This window comes from Anthonomus grandis, chromosome 2, assembly GCF_022605725.1.
Source record: "Anthonomus grandis grandis chromosome 2, icAntGran1.3, whole genome shotgun sequence".
Lineage (NCBI taxonomy): Eukaryota > Metazoa > Arthropoda > Insecta > Coleoptera > Curculionidae > Anthonomus > Anthonomus grandis.
In genome coordinates this window covers 21,878,512-21,901,685 of record NC_065547.1, presented here as the reverse complement: position 1 = coordinate 21,901,685, position 23,174 = coordinate 21,878,512, and the positions used below count along the sequence as shown (strand labels likewise).

Sequence of the window (23,174 nt, the reverse complement as noted above, 5' to 3'; positions counted from 1 at the left end):
CAGTTGTACGGTAGGCTACTCTTCGAATTTTATTAACCGAGTCATGGAGTCAAAATTTCATAGTAAAACATCTAGACGCAAAAACAGCGTTTTTAAATGGAGAACTAACAGAAGAGATTTTTATGGAACAGCCAGAGGGATTTAAAGAAGAAGATACAAACTTCGTTTGTAAGTTAAATAAAAGTTTATATGGTCTAAAACAATCTGCTAGGACTTGGAACCAGAAACTTGATGAAGTTTTGACAAAAGAAACATTTTGTAAGAGCAATATTGATTAATGTTTATACATCAAGGAAATAAATAATGAAAGGGTTTACGTAATAATATACGTGGATGATATTTTAATAGCAGCAAAAGATACTCGAGTAATTGATACGTTTGAAGAAAAACTTAAACGTAATTTTGAAATAACGAGTTTAGGATTGCTGAAAAATTATTTAGGCATGCAGATTGAAAGAAACGAGCAAGGAATATTTAGTTTAAATCAGGCCAGTTATATAGACAAATTGCTGGGTAAGTTTATGATTAAAGATGCCAAAGAATCTCATATACCGTTGGATGTTGGATATTATAAGCTTAGCAGAGAAAAGCCTATGAAGAACAGTGAAATATACCAACAACTAATTGGTGGTTTTCAGCTCCTAGACATGAACAGATCAGACATCAGAACAGCAGTCGGACTCCTAACCGGTCATTGCCCAGTGAAATATCACCTAAAGGCAATAGAGGCAATAACAGAGGACGACCAATGTAGATTCTGCAGCAATGCCACAGAAACAGCAGAACACCTGCTCTGTGAATGTCCGACCCAACTCTGCAAGAGGCTCAAGTACCTGGAAGGGGTACAACCAACACCTCAAGAAGTGGGACAACTACCTCCCAGAAATATAGCTTTGTACGGCAGAAGTCTAAGACTTTTTGAGACAAACTAAGACAAGTAGAGTTATGCACAAAATATCTCACAGGTAGCAGTGCTGAGCGGCGGATCAGCCGAAACGACTCCCTTCTCAATCTACAATTGGTGGTTTATTACATGTTGCAGTAAATACAAGACCGGATATATTGGCCAGTGTCACCATACTACGCTTAACAACAAAATAAAAATCCAAAAGAAGTAGACTGGAATGAAGCAAAAAGAGTATTAAGATATTTAAAGAAAAGTAAATATAAAAAGCTTGTTTTAGGACAACAAGGAACAGATAGTACATTATATAGCTACGCAGAAGACAAAAAAGATAGAAAATCAAATAGCGGGTATTTATTTATGCTACGTGGTTCACCTATTAATTGGGGATGCAGAAAACAGAATTGCGTATCTGTATCATCAACCGAAGCAGAGTACATAGCATTGGCTGAAGGATGTCAGGAAGCAATTTGGTTGAAAGGAGTAATAAAGATATTTGTGAATTTCAAGCCAAAAGTTGTTATATATGAAGATAATCAAAGCTGTTTAAAACTTTTAGCAAATCACAAATTTAGCAATCGGACGAAACACATTGATACAAAGTACCATTTTGTCAAGGAATTATATGAGAATAACGTTGTTACTTTCAGGTATTGTCCAACTGAAAACATGATAGCTGACATGTTGACTAAGCCTCTGAATAGGGTTAAGTTAGAATACTTAAGTAATAGAGGGGTCTGTTTGACTAATTGAAAAATAATTTTAGTTGCAAGGGGATGTTCGAATCTAACATTCAACAATAATTATTTTTATCTAGCTTAAATAAACAGTCTTCATGGCGGCATCGGGATCTCAAAATATAACCATTAAGAAAAAATTTATGGGTTCGGGGACTTTTATCGAAATACCGCAGCATAAGCACTTCTTTTATAATTGTATAACACTATATGTAAGTTTATAAGGTTGAAATAACATCTTAATTTCTTTGTAACAGTTCTTATAATATTCGGTTAATAAATCATTATACATTATATTCATTTGTGCCTTTTATTATCTTCTAACTCGAACAGGATCAATTTAAGATTCATCGCATGTTTCATTAAATGCCCATTTAAAATTTTTAAGAATAGTGTGAAATAAAATTGGAAAACGTGCCTTAAGGATAAGCCTTGGAATTAAAGAAAGAAGATATAGATTTTTTACCATTACAATTTTATTGACTATTTTTTAACATCCTTTTTTGTAGGTTCTCCTCTTCGCCTCTTATTTAGCGTATTTCTCGGATCGTAAATTTCGAACCAATCATCATCCTTTGTATTGGCGTCTTTTGCCAGTACCAAATTGTCTTTAAATTGAAGTTTATGCCCCAACCAACTTTCCTCCTTATCCACGTTCTCATCTTTATCTTTCTTTTCACTTGTCTCAGCCTTCTTCTCCTCCTCTTCATCCTCTTCTTCCTTTTCCTTAGCCGAATGTAACTTTTGCTTAAAACTCTCTAGCATTTTTAGAGTGAACTCTTCACGGCCGGCACCTTTTTTTGGCAGAGATTTCTTTCTGCTTCTATATATGTCCACCTCTTTTTTATATGCTTCGAAAGTTTCGTTCTTCTCACCGTCTTCTTTAGACCTTTCTTTTTGTTCTTCTTCATTTTTTAGTTTGTTTTGCTGATACTCTTTCTTTACAGTTTGAATTTCTTTTTTTAGTTCTTCCATCTTCTTTTTTCTCTCTTTGTCCCTATCAGAATGTAAATAATATTCTTCAAGATCAGCATCATCGTCCACATCCACAACAGTAGCCGATTTTGATGGCTTTTGATTCAGTTTGGCAGGTCTATGACTAGTTTTCAACTTCTTTCTGATATTTTCTAGTTGCTTTTCTGGATCTATTGTTTCTTCTTCTTCAGGTTGACTTTCTTTTACTTCTGTTTCCGAACTGAGCTTTGGGTCATCTAAAAAAAAGGTAATTTTTTAATGGGTTAAATATTTAAATTAGATACATTTTATATATTATGTAATTTTGATATATAGAAAAGGGTGAGTTTGTAGAATTAACTCCTAAAGCATGGATTTCCCGAACATTACAACCTACAGAACTTTAAGAAAGATATCCGTAGACATTTTCGTAGCACTGGCACTACTCTGGCTTGCCCTTTTGTGCATTTTATACATAGTGTCTAAAGTAGGCTCAGAATTTCTTCAGAAAAATCTATTCATGAATAAACATATAGTTAAACAAAAAAAAGAGATCCTATATTATTAATTGCTATACCAATTGATAACAAATCTTTTTCTAAATAACAAAGGTTATATTCATCTTTCTACTCAAAAGTTGAAAATAACGGGACTAATAAAGAAAATAACGTTGAGAATACCATAAAAAAGAATGTAAGCAGAGCTTGGAATTTGATGTGATTTTCTTTCATTACAATAACATTTTCCAATTTCACTCAATAATGTAAATAGTACTTTAAACTATTTTTTCTTTGACAGAAAAACCTTGACTAGTAAAACAGTCAGTCAGATCAGTCATAGTTTACTTAAGACATTTTAAAGTGTTCTTAATGCTTTGTAGACTCTGTCTATAAGAAAACTCAGTCAGTCAGATCAGTCGTCTAGATTTTGTTCATATATTCTGATAGAATCAAATTGTTTTTGATAATGTTTTCCTTATTTATGACTTAAATCCATCCTAAAATGTCTTTTAGCACACATGTAAACCTACACAGATTATTTTTATGACTGACAGGCCAGCTACTAACCAATCATCCGGACTGCAAAGTCTGTTAGTGGAGCGACACGGTGGTTCCGCCTAGAAAATCATTACTTCCCGAATATGAGCCCAGACGAAAGCGCAACATCCGTCAAGCAAATTTTGATTCTCTTTATTACTTTGAAAGAGGAACTACGTTTTTTTCTTGTCATTCAACGAACTAAATAAACTAAAAGACCAGTGAAGTCTAAGGTTCCCTTCACTTGTATTCACTTTATTATTATTTACCCGTTAGTATTTTGGTCAAATTATAAAGATTATCTTATATAAAATTAGAATAAATGGCGTAAAAGTGGAAAAGATATGAAGGAGTTATAGAGAAATTTAGAGCTGAATTAAAATTGGCAACCAAGAACGATAACCGTTCTTTAATAGGATGCTCAGGGCAGAAAATTCTGTAAGTTTTTTAAGTGTTTTATCCTAAAATGTGTTGACAGAAACTATGAATACGCATTTAATTTTAAATTCACTGGTTACGGATCAGCTCTCCATGAAATAACACAGTATGGTCAGCGAGCATCAATCTGGATTTCTAGCAAAAAGGGCTTGTCAGACTAACTAACTTGGTCGAAGCTTTTTAGGCAATGCTTTGGATGCATCCTTGCAAGTCGACGCAATTTATTTTACTTGCAGAAAGCGTTTAATCGTGTGGACAATTTATGTAATCTTACTATTAAAACTATAATACTAAATTGAAGACCAAGATCTCTCTAGTCATACTCAAACTGTTAAACCTAATAGCATCGTTTACTAACTTTATAACGTAAATTTATGTTATATAATATATGTTATATGTATTATAATATTTGACCGATAACAAATTGTAATTTGAGTTATGTTGAAATAGGCGGCCCCGGTTATTGCACTCGGCTACCGCTTTTACTTTTCCACTGATATTTTTCTTTTTTTTGATATTCCAATTTTGATCTTATCACTGCTTTTTGAAAAGATTTAAATGCAGATTTCTAATTATGAACAGGAACCCATACCTCTTTAAAGCTGATTCAATAATACTGATAATAATGTGATCAAGCGTGCGCACTATAGTAATGTTATATGCTGATGAGATCTATTAAATCGAAAAACCAGGATTTAGCAAATATAAATGAAACAAAACGATGAAGCCAACTGACGCAATTTATTCAAAAACATATCAAAAGGTTTTTGAAAATCAATATAAATGGCATCAACATGAGTATGGGTCAGACAGGACAAATTTGTAACACAACATCGCCTACTAAAGAATACGTGCTAATCGACAAAAATGACACTTTTAACATGGTTAAACAGAGGCTGATCACAAAATATTTTTGAAAAGTTGCAAAATATTAAAATTTGCTTCTTGGTATTTGGTAGTCTTGTTGTAATTGATTTCCCGATCAGAATCCCTGGCTTTCAATACTGCGTTATAGTGATATATTAGCAATCGATATGAATATACCATCGACACTAGATGTCAGTTTATTATTGTCTTCCATCGGTCGAAATCACTGGAAAAGCATTAAATTTATAAATATTAAGCTGAGTTGAATAATCAAAAGTCAAGCGATGTTCGACGTTAATGGACATTATACGAGTATATGACCCAAGCATTTTTGTATCAACCGTATTATAGAGCATTGGTATTCTATTTCAGTCTTACAGTCAATATATTACTTCAGAGTTTAACAGATATGCTGTATAAACTTTATGTATGATTTGTATGATTTTTTAAATTGAATGATTAATGTGACGTATAAGACATTAGTTCATTACACTAAACCCAGCAGCCCGCAAAGAGGCCTAAACCGAGAATCAGGGCTTTCATACAGAGATCAAGGGATCAATACTGCAAAGCGGGTTGCAGACATTGCCCAAACTTGCAGGTGAAAGCTACAGTAGAGAGATCCTTCACATCACATGGAGCCAAGAGGCAGCGACAGACCTTTGGTTCTTGCATAAATTCCAACGGAGAATATAAACGGGAACAAAAGAGAGAACTGAGACTGCTTGATTGAGAATAATGACTTTACATTATTTTGACACCTTCAATCCTACTCTTGACTACCAGTAACTATAGAGAAGTTGACTTCGACGATTACAAAATTTAAATTGAATTTAATAGACTAAAGCTATGGAAAAAGCCTCCAAGGCTAGAGTAGCCGAGTCTCAATCAGGATTTAGATCTAAAAAGGAGTATAAAACGATTATACTTTGACTCCTAGTATACAGCCACATACAATGATATCTTCGGTAGATTTCTCTCTAAGGGCCTACAATATTTCGATTTGACCCAAGTGAGATCTGTTCTATGTGTAATATGCTATAACTCATAATATATGACAATTCACCATTGTGCTGTTCCCAATATCGCTCAGTTCGCACTATTGAGTTTTGTAATAGCTTAAGCTTTGTCGAAATTTTAAATAATATTACCCCGCGAAACATAGATACTTTGGACCTTTCTCAAGAATGAGTAGGCCTGTAGATATGCTGTTTATTTTTTGCAGGAAAAAGAAATATTATGAAAATATACTTCGCTAGAATTTAGGGACATTTTAAGAAATTATTGTAATTAGGATTTTCTTTTCTTTTTATTGGTGCTTTTATTGTGTTTTGTAAAATTTTGTTTGCTTCAGATTGATGAGAAACTTTTATGTATTTAGAACCCTTGTTATAAAAATTCTATTTCTATAATATTATAGAAACAATATCAAATAACAAAATATATATATTTGAAAAAATGCCAAGAGCTGTGAACATTATCGAGTACTGGTGCATAAAAGAACAGCTAAAGGTAACTCGCAAGGTTTTTTGGCGGATACCTGCGACTTGAAGATGAGGTCAAATACCTACTGACGACCCTGGATAAAAACTTATCTAGAAGAAGCATGTAATAAATAATATAAAGAAGGCAACGAGAACTCTTACATACTGTAATAGAAGTGAGAGAGGTGTATGATTCTTGGACAATGATGAGACCCATCACTACGTACGCAGTACTAATATGGTGATATTAGGCAGAAAGGAGGAATGTTATGAAAATACTCAACAAAACCCAAAGAACAGCATGCTCAGATACGCTCAGGTATAGCAGGAGCGACGTTAATGATACCGACTGCTGCCCTAGAAAACCTGACGGGGCTAGACCTACTATACCTAGTAGTAAAGGCTGAATCAGTATCAGGAACAATCTTAAAAAAAAGAGACAATGCCCTACTCGAAAACGTGCAGGACTTTGTGGACGTAGAGCACTAACCAACACCTTCTAAAGAACAAAGACTAGGGTTTGCTTGACTATTATTAAGCATTTTATGTATATGAGGACTATGCTAATTTTTATGACAAAAGGAGTTTGATATAGGATATTTAATAGGTATTAAGAGTTTTAGTATAAACAGGGCGGCCAGACTTGAACTGAGCCCATAAGTCGTTTTTTTTCAGAAAAACGAAATTTCAAAACTCTTCTAAAGGATAATAATTTCATATTTTTATATTAGAATGATCATATTTATACAAAAATTGAAGATATATTTTTATCAAATTAAATAGTAGACGAAAGTCTTTTTTTAAACTTTTTTGAGAACTGTGTTAAAAGTTTATTTTGGAAAAAAAAGTATAAAAATTCAAATTGAAAACTACTTTTACATGAAATGAAAAAGATTGATAACCTGTTTTGTGCATTATAAATGTAAAAATACATTATATGTTTGAAACAAAAAATAAACTAAAAAAAAAAATGAAATTAAATTAACATAATATAATTAATATTAAAAAACATTAGAGTCGAAATCTAATATAAGTATATATTTTTTTCTGTATTTTTTTTTGTTTTTTTTTTGTGAGGCATGACTCGGTAAAAGGATTATGCCATATCTTGAAATTAAGTGTTTTATGCTCTCATGCTCTTTTTACTCATTTCTCAGCAAACTTCTTTAAGTACTAAAAGTTTGTAGTTTCCTTTTCTTAGTTTTTCTAGGTTGGTTATGATTACTTTTCGAACCACAATTGTTAAGGAATGCATTGGAAATGCTACCAAGAAAAATTGTCAAGATATAATTTTTTGAGTATGTCTGACAATTTTCAAATGGAGCTGAATATTTGTTTTTAATGAATTACCTCAAAAACAACTCACAAAGAAACGTTTTTTTATTTTATATATCCTTAATGTTCGTCAAGTTTCTTTAATATAATGTAAGCTGTTGAAACTACTTTTACTCAGTTCACAGGGATATAATAGACAATCACGATTTAAGGATTCTGTTAATATAACAATCCTCTACTATACAAGGTTTATCCAAAGTTAACTTTTTTTATCACATGCACAATCGATTTTCTACAAGTACATAGCAACAATATCCTATCAAATATGTTATTATTGGCAATTCTGATGTAATATCTTTAGTATCCCACTCTTCTATTAATATTTTATTCAATACATGGTGAATTTGTTCTTAGCCTGTGACTGTAATTCATGTCCAGAAAATTTAAAGAATTTATTTATGTTAATATGTTAGGATATGGGAAAACTATACTTAACTCATTAAGGGGTGAAAAATTAGTCATTGCTCTACTGTTTACTGCATTATTAGCATTTACTACACAAAAAACTATGTAACCAATCTCTTCCAAATTTTCCACTATTGTCTTTATAGTTAAATAAGTTTTTATAAATTATATAACATTTCAGAACTTCATCAGACACAGGATATATGAATGGCACAATATATAAACGCTCAATGTGAATTTCGTCGACAAGCAACACAACATATTTGTATTTTTCTGTTAAATATTGACGAATATTACGAGCGTAAGTAAAGTGGATAATATGAATCAGTCAAAAATTTATTACAGATAGATTTGATAGTATCAGGATATGGTAAAATAATAAAAGCATAATTTCTTAAATATTTGTATGAATAAGGGCTAATAGTAAATAAAATGGAACAGAAAACAAGTGTACTAGGCGAGTACCTATACCTCACTTTTGAAGCATTAATTAAGTCAATTGTCCTGCCACAAATTTTATTCAACATCATTGTGTTATCAATTGTCTCTATGATGCTTTATAGTTGACTCAAAGTACTTATTTTAAATAGCGATTTTGAATTATAAAAGGATACAAACAGATATGGACATGAACACGACTCTAGTTTTAAACTGGAATCGATAACAATTTCCCATGTTATTATAGGTGCAGGTGTATATTCTAGCTTAGACAATGTCAAATTTTCAATAACGTTTTCGAAATTGTGGGGACCTCTTTATTGAACTCTTTCCGCCCTTTTTTAATATGAAAATTTTTGAATACTTTTAAACACTCTCTACAAGTCTTCAAACAACTGGCCTTTTTTGAACACAAAGATAATCTTCCTTACTTTCCTCTAATACCTTAAGAAATTGTTGCTCCTCTAACTGCTTAGATTTTTCTTCTCTACTTCTGCGAAATAATAGATTTTCTTTAAACAGTAGCAGGGGCAATTTGGAAAAATGGTTTCTATGACATTTTCTTCAAGCGAGATTTTTTGAACGTAGTTAGAAGTAAAATGAAATGTACAAACTTTTGTGTTTTTATCGGGCCTTATGTCATTTCGCAAAATGTCTCGCAGCTATTTTTGTTTTATACTAAAACAGAACTTTTGATCCATTATCGTAATTTCCACGGCATCCAGGTGGACAACACTTAAACGGCTTATTAAGGAGGTTCCTTTACAACAAGACGATCACACAGAAACGACCGAAAATTGATTAATACTGGTACTTTCTTAATTTTAAAACTGAAAAGAAACAGAACGCGAACCAGCGAATAATGAACTGTTTGTCAACAAAGCGACGAGAGCAAGCGCATCGTCACAAAACACAATCGCCCAACTAGAGTTGGGCGTACATCTCGCCGCGATGGCATACCCATATTTCGCACAGTTACTGCTCAATATTCTCTACAAATTCTTATGGCATTTTCTCCAACCCTACATTTAATGACGTCACGACAATTTTTATTTCAGCCCAGAGGCCTTAGTTCTTAAGGAGGTGTTGCCATAACACACTTTCGCAATTATTACAGGAGACCAGGTAATAACCAACGCTTTAGGTCACTTCAAAGGCTGTACAAAACTGCTGAGAGTATCTCGCCAAAGTAAAATAAAAGTAAAAAAATAAAAAACAAAGTATATAGCCAAAGAGCAAAACAGGCCAGAGATAATCCTATCACACAATATGGCAACCATAGCTCTGCAAGAAGGGTAATCTAAACTGCAACGATGGAGGCCAGCCAACAGGCTCATAGGCGCTGAACTAACATGCTGTATCACTGATAAAACTTGGAAAGCTATAACTCTCCAAACAACTTTTGGGCAGCTCGGCCTTTAGGAAAGGTGAGAGCATACTGGGCCACTACAGGCAAAAACTGCGAAAGGAAGCAGGGCTGCTTACAGGCCATGCACCGTGCAGGAAATACCTACATAGATTCGGGAAAGTAGATAGACAGTTATGTCGAAGTAGTGAGTAATAGGATGAAACCACTCTTTACATTCTATGCTTTTGCGAAGCATTCAACAAGGGCGAGAGACGTGGGCGAAGCCAAATCTTTACTAGAGAGGATAAGAACTACACCAGACAAAATACCGGACTTCCTAGAAGCAACTGAGAGTAAATCTATAGGGCACAATAGAACTGCAGTCAGTGGGGAAGTGTAGTAGGTAACCTTAATGGAGTCCCACACTACCGGGGGTTCAAGAACTATTATAGCAAATAACGTCAATCGAAAACCCAATGCTATTTCAAAGATCAGAAAACATAGCTCTCTGAGACTTATGTCTCTAGATACATCAATAAAAATAAAGCCTTGACAGTTTCAAATCCAAAGAAAATCAACTATTATTTGAGGTCTGCGAAACTGGTGAAAAATGTTTTTTTTTTCGTAAAAAACACGTTTTTAATAATGAATAATAAGTTAAAACTTGAAGTTCATCCTTCTAATGATTTGTTAAGTTATTTAACGATTATATTTTTATCTCTAGAAAAGGTGGCTTTCATCCTGTAAGTGGAAGTGCGCCTCTATTAAATAAGCATTGTGTCTTAAACTATTTTAAACCTCTGCCCAATTCATGGGATCTGATTCAGATACTTCGGACCAGCATCCCCTCAATAACTGGACTATATTAACAATTTCTATATTTTTTGACATAAGTAAACTTGGAGGTCAATTAGTGTTTGATAGGAACCTTACTCTCGGATTTCTTTAAGGCGTTCAATAAGGTCAATTGTAAATCGATTCTTAATAGTCAAAGAAAATGCATTGGGGTTTTGCGGCACTGTGACCCTGTGTAAATACTAAATACTTTAGAAGACGCCTACAGGGATCAAATTTTATGGTCACGTTTTTCGCCGATGACTTTAAACGCTATAGAAAATGTGTAACAAAAAATAAAAAGTTCTATTTTTTCTGTCTTAAGAACAAAATAGTTAATTTACGTTTTGCATTTTTTACTTACTAAGTATATCGTGCGAAGATTTGCCTTTGGCCGCATATTTCTCACTCTCCCTTGTAGATACTTCTTCATCTTCCTCCGCCTCCTCTCCAAAGGAAAGCAATTTGAAATTCCTGTAAAATACGTTGAGAAACACACTGAAATAAAAAATTATTGCACTTACTTTACTCCAGGTTTTTTCTCCTTTTTCTTTTCTTTTTTTTCCTTAACTTCTTTCACTCGAGGCTCAATATCATCAAAAGGATTGTTCAATACTTCTGTTTTAATTATCTTATAAGGATAAACTGGACGCTCATCCTTTACCATGCCCTCAGCCAATTTTAACATGTTAAAAATTGTATCCCCTGAAAACAACAAAATCAAAACTAAATAAAAGACAGATATTCTATTATTTTACCCACAACTTTTCCAAAAATCGTATGTTTGTTTTGCAACTCGGGTGTCGCCGCTAAAGTAAAGAAAAACTGCGAGCCATTATCATCTTTTCCAGCATTAGCCATGGCTACAAGCCCTCTACGGGAAAATCTTAACCTCTGGTGAAATTCATCCTTAAAAGGCTCTCCATAAACCGATTCACCACCGGTGCCATCGCCCCTTGGATCACCTCCTTGTACTATAAAGTCTTTCACTACTCTGTGGAAAATTGTATTGTTGTAATATCCTTCCAGGCAGAGTTGGATGAAGTTCCGGCTCGCCTTCGGGGTTTCTTTGGCCCATAACTCGACGTCTATATCTCCAGCAGAAGTTTTTAATAATATCTAAAAATATAGTATTCTAGTAAATATACACATGGATATTCAGTAATGTATTTACTAAAACAATAAGAATAAAATAGTGTTCAATAGTTTATTAACATACAAGTATTTCTAGTTGATCAAAAAGGCGTTCAAATTATTTTGATACAAAAGCAAAGTAAACGATATATTTCACCCTCAATCTCTGTTTTTCAATATATATACCATATATAATATAATAATAATAATAATAATAATAATAATAATAATAATAATAATAATAATAATAATAATAATAATAATAATAATAATAATAATAATAATAATAATAATAATAATAATCTCAGTCAGCAAATTAGTAACTTGCGATCCTTTTTCTTAAGAAAGGCTGAAACATCAGACATTCATCGTATCGTATGTGAAGCAGGCGACTCAACACCACTTCAACTCCAGGAGCTTGAGCTGGCCATACACTATAGCACCAAGCAAGAAAAAAATGCAAGCTTGGATGGGAAGACCACTACATGAAAAGCATATTCACGAGGTTGAACAAGAGTTTCTCGACATAGCGGACATCGGTAGTTTCTACTGGTTGACTTCGGGACAGCTTCACCCGAAACTGAAGGGTTTCTTGTGGCTATTCAAGATCAAGTAATACCAACAAGAAATTATTTAAAGTTTGTCGTAGGTGACTCGACGGTACAAAGTGACAGATGTAGTTATGGATGTAAGACAACGGAGTATAGTCAGCATGTCACCGGTGGATATCAAACTTTTGTACCAACGGAATATAAAGAACGACATGATTTAGTCGCAAAGATACTCCATCAAGAGCTCGCAGAAAAACTAAACTCTTATCAGCAGCCAAGATACTCTATAACTATAAGCCGGAACCAGTTCTTGAAAAAATCAACTATTCCAATCTGTTCTAATAATTATGTCAACCACAGGAGTAATACCAAAGAGCCTGATCGAAACCATGAAACTGCTCAACCTTAAGAAAAGCAGCTAACATCAACTGGTTTAAAAAACATATCATATACTTTTAGTCTAAGTTTATTATTTGTTAATAAAGGCAAAAAACAGAGTCCGATAACATGGAAAGGACTCCATCAGAGCTTCATCCTTTTAAGTGAACGGGGACCGTTCACTTCCCCAGGAGGGAGTGCGATTGCCGTTTGACATGAAATCTGATAATAATAATAGGAGGACGATAAACATGGATAATAAACAAATTTAGTATATCAGACCATTCAAAATTTAACTCTTTAAAAATCAAATCAAATAAAAAAATACTTTATTATAAAAAAAATAAATAAAACACTTTACAAACTTTAAAAAGCTACAAAAGAAAAAATACAATATATACACAAATATAGTATAAAACAATATGAATCTTCAATCAATACAAAATCAAAAGTTTCAAATGCACATGTTTGAAATGATAATTATATAAATATATAACCAAATTGAAATCATATCAGAGAAAGAAAGCAGATACAGTATTCATTAGAATAGTATAGTCCGCCTTACAGAGCATCATTAAAGAATTAAGCAAGGTAATAAGATAAGAATGATAAACTTTCCCCATAAGCAATACTTTTACTCCCCTTCTAAGCCCCTTATACGGATTCAAAGACCTAATGCTTGAGGAAGATGCTTTCACCAAAGTAAGATAAATAAGGTGAGATGCAGTTGCGGGTGAGATGCGGTTGCGCAGCTAGTAAAAGCGTTCGGTCACGTCAGTCTGCAAACTTTAGTAATTTTATGCCTATTTAATTTAAAAATAATTAGTGAGCTAAGTTTAAAGTGTTATTATAATATCTACTAATCATGGGAAGACAAACAGTTAATTCGTCAAATACTCAGAATAGCCAGAATGCCGAAATAATAAAACTTAATCAACGTATTGAACAAATGGCGCCGCAGTTTAAGGTCGAACTTAACAGCTTTAAGAAGAATCTTAAAACAAATCCCACTGAAACGACAACATCTAAGGCAGAAACAATGAACCTGAATTTGGAGCAATAGGTGAATTGACGCAGAAGTTTTCAACGTTCGAAAAATTTGTCTTTAAAAACTCAAAAGACATTCGTCACCAAATATCCCTCTTAGAAACCGAATGAACAAAACAAACGGTGGATGCGCGATGAAGTTTTCTGTGGTAAACCCATGCTAAAGGGAACTAAGATTATGCTCTCAGAACTACTAACGCCTCCACAGCTTGTTCTATTTAAAAAAGTGAAAATTCAGTTTAACAACTCCTGCTGGACCAACGGACGGCAAGTGTTAGTGATACAATGGTGCAAAAGTGTTAATTAGTTCCATACCATAGTGGGGTACCATACCAAGACGAAATCCAATAAGAAAATTGCAGTTATGTTGGAATTTTTAGTTATGCATGTTTTACAACTTTTTGTATTTATAAGATTTTTTTTTTAACTTTTATACAGGGTGTTTCAAAATTTACTACATATATTTTAAGGGCGTATTCCTAAGGTCAAAATAAGACTTTTTTTTTCCTATAAACATGGGTCCTAAAATGCACCCCCTTCAGGCTACAGCCATCGCAAGAAGTGTAAAAAAAATCGATTTTTTAAAACTGTGTCTACAGTTTTGCATCAAATTTAACGAAATTTGGAATACCGCCGTTATTTTAGGCGGTCTATTTACTCTTTATCTTAGAAAAGGCGTAAAACTAATTTTAAGGAGTAAACTGAGGGGGTGCACACTTTTGACGGCCAAAATTTTATGTGTACATAAATTTTTTTTTAAATTTAGCTACATCAAAAAATAGACCATACAAAAATTTAAACTTTTGGTCTCTTGCATTTTTTTCATACGACTATTAGTTTTTGAGAAAATCGCCGGTGAATAAAAGGATAGCAATATCGTAAATTAAATATCAAAGAAAAAATTTAGGAAGTAGGCTTGTTTCGCAATTGTTGACATTTTTATTTTTGAGGTTTTAGTAGTAGGCTGTGAGTATTTGTTTTAGACATTTTTTAACTTGCTTGACATTTGGTGTGAAATAAATTTACTGTCATTGTTGACTTTATTTAATTCCAGTAGTTTACTTCCCGTTTTAGATTTAAAGTGTAATTTTTATTCCCATGTTTTATTTCTAAACATTGCTAAAATGGAAAATGAACGTTATTCATTCGAACATCTTGCAGACATCCATTTTGTTTATGGTCTTGCTGATGGTAACGCGTATGAAGCTCAAAGATTGTATCAGTTAAGGTTTCCTAATCGTCGACTCCCGAATGTACGAACATTTTCAGAGTCACATCGGCATCTTAGGGAATACGGTAGTTTTCGGACCCCCAGGAACAATGCAGGCAGACCGCAACAAGCACAAAACCCAGTGACAGAGGAGCAAATTTTGAATGCCATCGACGACGATCCTGGCCTAAGCACCCGACAAATAGCTCGGAATTTGGATGTTTCTCATGCAACTGTCTGGCGGGTTTTGCACGAAAATAGCTTGTATCCATACCATATTCAAAGAGTTCAAGCTTTGCTACCTCAAGATTTCCCAAGGCGCTTACAGTTTGCAAGGTGGTTACTTCAGAGATGCGCGAGAGATAATAATTTTTTATCAAGTATTCTATTCACAGACGAAGCTCATTTTTCGCGGGAAGGGGTGGTGAATTTTCACAATGTGCATGTTTGGACAGCAGAGAATCCGCACGAAATTAGGCAATCTCACCACCAGGAGCACTTTAGCCGTAATGTATGGGCAGGTTTAGTGGGAGATGAGTTAATTGGTCCTTTCTTTTTTCCTAGAATTTTAGTTGGCGACACTTATTAAGACTTTTTACAGCACCATTTAAATGGATTACTAGACAACGTACCTTTAAATGTGCGAGCGAACATGTGGTTTATGCATGACCGTGCCCCCCTTCATTTCCGTATAACAGTGCGTGACTATTTGAACTTTGTGTTTCCTGAGAGATGGATTGGTAGAGCAGGCCCAATACCATGGCCTCCACGCTCCCCGGACTGCAATCCTCTGGATTTTTTTTTCTGGGGATATGTAAAAAGCCTTGTCTATAATCCTGGTCAAGTGCCTTCGCTCGAGGTCCTAAGGCAAAGAATTATTGATGCCTTTGAAACAATAAGAAATACTCCCGGAATTTTAGAGCGAGTAAGACAATCTATGAGAAGACGAATGGAGGCTTATATTGCAGCGGAGGGTGCGCATTTCGAGCACTTTTTATTAAAAAAAATATTTGTTTCTCAGAAGTTTATTGTTTATTTAAAAAATTATTAATTATTATGTTAATAAATGTTAAATAATTTTTTAACCAATTTTTGTATTTTTATAAACCGTCATTCTTTAATGTAAATAATTGTTCATCAATTTATTGAAAAGACCTCAATAACAAAGTTTCAACAATAGCAAAACCAGTCTACCTATTTATCGTTAAATGTCGTGCCGCTTAAAAAATGTCCTAAAACAAATAGTCACAGCCTAGTACTTAATATTATCTGTTTAAATTTTAATTATTACGTTATTGGTAGCCTTTTATAATATATATATATATATATATATATATATATATTTAATCGGTGATTTTCTCAAAAACTATTCGTATTATCAAAAAAATGCAAAAGACATAAAATTTAGATTTTTGTATGACCCATATTCTGGTGTAGCTTAATTTTTTTAAAAATGTATGCGTATATAAAATTTTGTCCGTCAAAAGTGTGCACCCCCTCAGTTTACCCCTTAAAATTAGTTTTACGCCTTTTCTAAGATAAAAAGTAAATAGACCCCCTAAAATAACGGGGGTATTCCAAATTTCTTTAAATTTGATGCAAAACTGTAGACACAGTTTTAAAAAATCGATTTTTTTTACACTTCTTGCGATGGCTGTAGCTTGAAGGGGGTGCATTTTAGGACCCATGTTTATAGGAAAAAAACTTAGAACATTGAAAGGCCTTTCAATGTTCTAAGGAAAAAAAAGTCTTATTTTGACCTCAGGAATACGCCCTTAAAATATATGTAGTGAATTTTGAAACATCCTGTATATTACATACCAAGCGGTTACTTTTTCTTTGAAAATGTTATAATATAACAGTATAAGTCGTCCAATGCATAGAAAGGTATTTGCGTTAGGATGATTTATCGAAATTTATTATTTATGGTTTTTTGTGGTTAAAAAAAATTAATATATTTTTTGCGGTGTTAAAATATTGTTATTGGGGTATAAAATTAAGTTTATATATTATATACCCATTTTTTTAATTGGGTTGACCTTCCGATACACGTAACACCATGACTTTTTTTTCTCAGCACTTTTTCATTGTTTGAGGAGTAGTAAAGGCTGTTATGAAGTGTACTTAATTTTATTAAAACTGAATTTTGACCTTATAACTGAAATGTTTTTGCGGGTGGATTGGGGGGACGCGCGTGGAGTGGGATGGGCTTTTGGGGTAATGGACGATAATTATTTCACGTGACGAACGGATAACCAACAGAATAAATTGATTATTCGAAAATATGCGAGGGTTGCAGAAAATTTTATTGTGGCACACTCTAACATCCGTTCAGTGAAAACTGGTTTTGACGAATTTATTAATTATATTCTTGATTGTAACTACGATATTCTGAAGCTATCAGAAACATGGTTAACATCAAATGATGAAGATAATTCTCTTAGAATACCAGGTTACATGTTTGTCAGGCGAGATCGAGCTGGAAGAGGGGTGGTGTGGGAATCTATATAAAAATAAAATTAAAATTTGAAACTATTGACTTTAACATTGTGTAGTATTAAATTTAACATGAACAAAAAGTCAATTTTGTTCATCACTATTTATCGTCCACCATCTTCTAATATTAATCATTTTATTGATTGGATGGAGTAAATAATTGGTTTAACTATTCCTTTCTATGGCCACATCATATTTGTGGGAGATTTCAATGTTGATTTTTTAAGGCAAAATACAGGAAAACCCAACTTCAACAGTTACTTGATATTTTTAATTTAAAGCAAGTCATTACTGCGCCTACCCGACAATTTTACCACAAACACTTCAAGTCTTATTCATCTAATAGTAACTAATCAAAACTCCATAATAAAAAAAATCCAACTCAGTTAGTAGTAGTTAGTACATGCGCCTCTTGCTCATGAAGGAAACGGATAAAGCTCACCGTAAATATCTAAAATAAAGAACTGATGCACGCTTGCAATATTACAGACAAATAATAAATTATACAAAACATGTCATTGCTAGGGAAAAAATTATTTACTTTAATTTAATGTCTCAGAAACACGGCAAAGAATTCTGGAGGGACGCAAACAACTGAAATCTCGGCCGTAACAAGGATTCTAATCTTCCTAATTCAACGGCTATTAATAACTAATGACATCTAATGAAAAAATAAAATTTTGTAAATCACATAAACATGATAAGATCAAATCTGAATTAAAATTTACTCTAATAAATCAGTCAACTTTACTTAAAATTGTAAAAACCATTCACTCTAATGCAATTGGTGAAGACGCTTTTTCTTTAAAAGATTTACATATCTGTATGGCTTCTTGTTTATTAAAGCTATACAGATATGTAAATATAATATAAAGTTGCATTTTACAACATTTTTATCCTACACTCTGGTATCAGTATAAAATCAGTAATCCAAAGGAATTTAAAGACCTCAGGCCTATAAGTATATTGCCGTTAGTATCCAAAATCTTGGAAAAATTTATTCACCAACAAATTTGGGCATATATTAAATCACATTCTTTAATTCCTGAATGCCAGGCAGGTTTTAGAAAGAACTTTACTTCTACCAGTTTGGTTAACCTTCCTAATGAAATCAGAAAAAAATCAAGAAAAAAAAAGAATTAACATGTCTTGGGTTGTTAGGTTTTAGTAGGGCCTTCGATACTATAAGTCATGAAATGCTATTAGCAAAACTTAATTATTTTGGATTTTCTAGTGACGCAGTAATTTTTTTTGGGTCTTATTTAGCTGGCAGGGCTCATTGCGTAGTTCTTAATAAGGAATTTTGCACTGAAAAATCAAGTTATCACACTGCACCTACGGGTATCCCGCAAGGTTCCATTTTGGGTCCATTGCTCTTTTCTTTATATGTTGCTGACATGATATCTTGTGTAAAACACTCAACATTACAGCAATATGCGGATGACTCCCAACTATATCTTTCGTTTTCACACCAAAATCTTCCTATAGCTCAATTTCAGTTTAATCAGGATTTAAAAAAGTATTGATAAACTTTTCACAGGATCACAACTTAAAATGAAATGCTTCCAAATCTTATACAATAATACTGGGTTGTGGCAAAAGTGCTTTTAAGGTTTCTCCCAATTTTCATGCACAGATTCGAAATGTTCAGCTACCAGTAGTCAATGAGGTCACAAATCTGGGCGTGTATTTAGACAGTGGTATTAAATTCACTATATCAAAAACTTATATCAAAAATAAACTTAAAATTGCATATATACGCCAAAAAAAACTATATGTATACAGGGTGTCCCGTAAATAGTGGTCCAAATGAAAACTCCTAATTGATTGGACTATTTCCAATCAGAATAATCCAACATAGCTCTAACGAAAGTGTTACGGTTTTCGAGATATTTTGATTTTTGCGAAATTTTAAGAAATACCTACCTGTAATCAGCTTTTTTATGGTGTGTCACTAAATGAAAAAAAAATCACAATTTCTTCGGTTGGATATTATTTGCCGATAGATGCGCTTTATGATGCGTATTAAAATTTTTCAGTTATGCAAATATTTTTCACAGGACAAATTTTTGAAATTGCAATATCGGATTTTTTTTTCTTTTCAAAAAGTTTGAAGTCCTATGACGTAATAAAATAATAATAGGATCTTGGTGCCCATTAGCGTAAAAACTTATTTATCCCATGCCGTATTAAAGACAAAAACTTTTTGAATTTTTTGTTAACCTCAAAAAAAAAAATGGTTGTTTTAATGCCGAAAGAACTATTTTGTGAAAAAAAAATCGTTTTTTTCCGATGTAAATTAATTCGGTTTATTTGTGTTTTGCGATTTTACAAAAGGTGTTCAAAATGGCCACCACCTGCTGCTATACACGCCCTACACATGCACTTGCATGCACAATGCATTTCACTAGTTCTCTCTTTGCTCGATTACTGTGATGTTTTGTATTCTGATTCCTTGACTGAAATAACTCCTTAATCTATACAAAAACTCCAAAACTGTTGTATGCGTTTTGCATTCAAAATACCATTTAGGAATCACTATTTAAATAACAATTTTATTTTAAATATGAAAAATCGAAGAAAATTGTACACCTTTATTTATAACATTTTAAAAACTTGAGAGCCTGTATATTTAGTAAATAATTATACAAATTTTATCTTCATATGTATACCACTACATTTATAAATTTATTTAGACTCCCACAGCATAGAAACACAAATTTTCAAAAATCTTTTGCTTTGGTAGCCACTTAATTTTGGAATAAATTGCCTGAGCATGTTAAACAATTTTCAATAGGAATATTTAAAAAATATATTCAAAATATTCTCCTTGAAAAACAGCAATGGAATTCTTAATTTAATTTTAAATAATTTGAAATAAATACAATTATTGTGTTAAAAACCATGAAAATGGCTGTATACATTTTTTTTATAGGGCTTTGGTCTGCTCGCCTCCATCTAACATTTCTTTACAAGTAGTAAAGAAATTTGTATTTAAAAAAGGACTTATATTGGCCAGGTTAATAGTTATTAATCTTTGTTTAAAAGAAGGGCCTTGCTACACAGGTTTGCACCAGTGCTAATGGTTTCATAATGGTCCTATTTATCTTAATGGTTTATTTATTGTAAATTGATAATTATGTTTGTAATTTTAATGATAAATAAATTTATTTTAAATTTGAATAAATATTGGTGGTACTACAACAACTATCTTCGGATCTGTCTCTTATCGGGTCTGGAAAGAGCCCAGAGGCACTCCACCCACAACTTTTCTGCAATGACACGGATATGATGAACGACACAGTCTAATGTTTTCGACAAGACACAGAAAATTACTGCTGCAAGGTGGTTTTCATTTGTACTTAAATAGATATCTTCTAAAAAAAATTAAATAACATCAGATGTTGTTTTTCCACTTTGAAAGCCAAATTGAGAACTGCAAAGGATTTCATCTTCAGCTATAAGAACAACTCTCTTTTTGACAAATCGCTCTATTAGCTTATCTGAACTTAGGAAGGAAGAAGAGAAATTGGATAAAAGTTTGTTGGAGTACCAGTCACCCCGTTTATAAACAGGTCCAACCAAAGCACTCTTAAGAATGCTGGGAAACGGGTTATATTTTTCTTAATAAATAATTCAATTATTCCCTTAAAAAAGTCAGTTTTTCGTTCTATTTAAAGTTGTGCTACAACTTTGTGAGGTAACTGATCATATTATTAGATTTTTAGATTTTTTCTAAAAGTGCTGTAGAGTTTTGTGGAGAGCTTTATCACAGGTAGAAAGCAAAGAGTTTATTTAAATGGTAAATGTTCGGAAACAAAAGTGTTGCTCCAGTAATGTAGGAATTACTACCCAGATATATTTTTTGATTAACATTTGAATTTCATTAAGGTATTTGTGTGAGTTGGCTCTTAATTGCTGTAAATTTTAAATTTAGTAAAATTTATTTAAGTTTTAATTATTTATTTGATTCATGTTAAAATAACTTAACTATGTTGGAAAGTTGAAACCTGACTTCATTCTTACTGCCATTAACATGTACTTTATTATTATTATTATATTAGAATTTACATAACCTAAGGTCGATGAACAGATTCTAGTTAATTTAGTCAGCCCCAGAACATGAATTTTCAAGTTAAAGCTTGATAAAATATCTTTAACGGAATTGCCATTCATGCGGGTATAAACAATGTTAAAAATACCAATTTAAAATAATGGATGCAAGGTGACTTAGTACTTAATACTTCCAAACCCCCTAAAACTCCACCAAACAGAATACCGGAGAACGATAAATACAAATCACATACACCTTCAGACTACTACATTAAGCTGTAGAAAATGTTTAAACTCATTCAACATGAAATGATCAAAATTATTTACACTAATAAAATTAAATCTATTCACTGCTTATTAATAGCAGTGTTCCCACATAAAATCGTATTGATTAATAATCCCTCACAAGAATCAAAGGACCAACAAACACAGAGTTATGCCAACTGAATTGGGCTGTCACATTATAATAAGAAATATCAAATGGCTCATTACCAGCATTACCTTTTAACCAATATTCTGCAAATTAGAAAAAAAAACGTGGATATTCAAGATGATTCAATAAGAGCTTTAGATTGTTTATTTTAGCTGTGATAAATTGGACATTTAATAAAATAGTATATAAGTTTTTAGCCTACGAAATATTCCTAATAAAAGAGAGAGAGAATCTATTTTGAACTTAATGAGAACTTAATTATATAGACAAATCTTGACGGTCATACGACACTATATTATATAATTCTTAAAATGGTGATAGAGAGTATTCAGAGGTGGTTAAATTATGGATAGAAAATAGGTTAGATATTAAAAAATGTAGGTGTCAAAATTTGGGTTTTAAAACCTGTCAAAAATAAGTAGCATTTCTACTAACTGCAAAAAAGGGGCGTTATTAAGCGTTTCGTTTTAGTGTCGGTGGATACTATCCGCATATATCTTCATATATCTCTCAAATTTAGGAAGAAAATAACAGCCAATAATAACAACAATAATTAATCAGGCAACTAATTCTGTCCACGTTATGTGAAAGATAATCAAAGCCTTCAATAATAATGTTAAGGCAACCGCACATAATGTAATTAATGCGAGCCATTTCAAGAAAGTTTTTGATGAATCTAATACAAACTCTTCTTCCCCCCTCCCACCCCCTGAAAGCCTTTAGAATATCTGACTAGCAATTGCGGCCCTGGCTTTACTTTTAGTGACATAACTTTCAATTAGGTGTGTGTGAAAAAAGATGTTAGCAAAGGCCGTTCTGATTTGGATATGAGACTTATAAAGACTACGAAGAACCTGATTTTTGTTCCCGAAACCAAATTGATGAATTTGGCTATTTATGAGGGTGAATTTCCAACTTATTCCAACTTAAAATTGCAAAAGTAATACCTGATCACAAAAAAGGGCCTAAAGCTGTCGAAAACTAGCGCTCTTTTTCCCTTGTTCCAACTATCAGCTAGACTAGGCTCAGGATAACTTCATACTCTTGCTATGCTTTCAATAGGAAACAAAACTTATATAAAATATTTTAGA

At 32.7% G+C, this 23,174-nt stretch overlaps 1 protein-coding gene across 1 annotated transcript in view; it reads right to left on the bottom strand.

Moving 5' to 3' along the window:
- Positions 1–2,095: 2,095 nt before the first annotated feature.
- The window catches only part of LOC126750599 (spliceosome-associated protein CWC27 homolog), a 29,249-nt gene continuing 8,170 nt past the window's right edge, over positions 2,096–23,174 (bottom strand). The window contains exons 2-5 of the mRNA XM_050460246.1: positions 11,540–11,900; positions 11,306–11,486; positions 11,146–11,255; positions 2,096–2,852 (exon numbers count right to left, since the gene is read on the bottom strand). Of these exons, the coding sequence (XP_050316203.1) occupies positions 2,125–2,852; positions 11,146–11,255; positions 11,306–11,486; positions 11,540–11,900 (1,380 nt within the window). The 3' untranslated portion in view covers positions 2,096–2,124. The remainder of the gene's footprint in view (positions 2,853–11,145; positions 11,256–11,305; positions 11,487–11,539; positions 11,901–23,174) is intronic.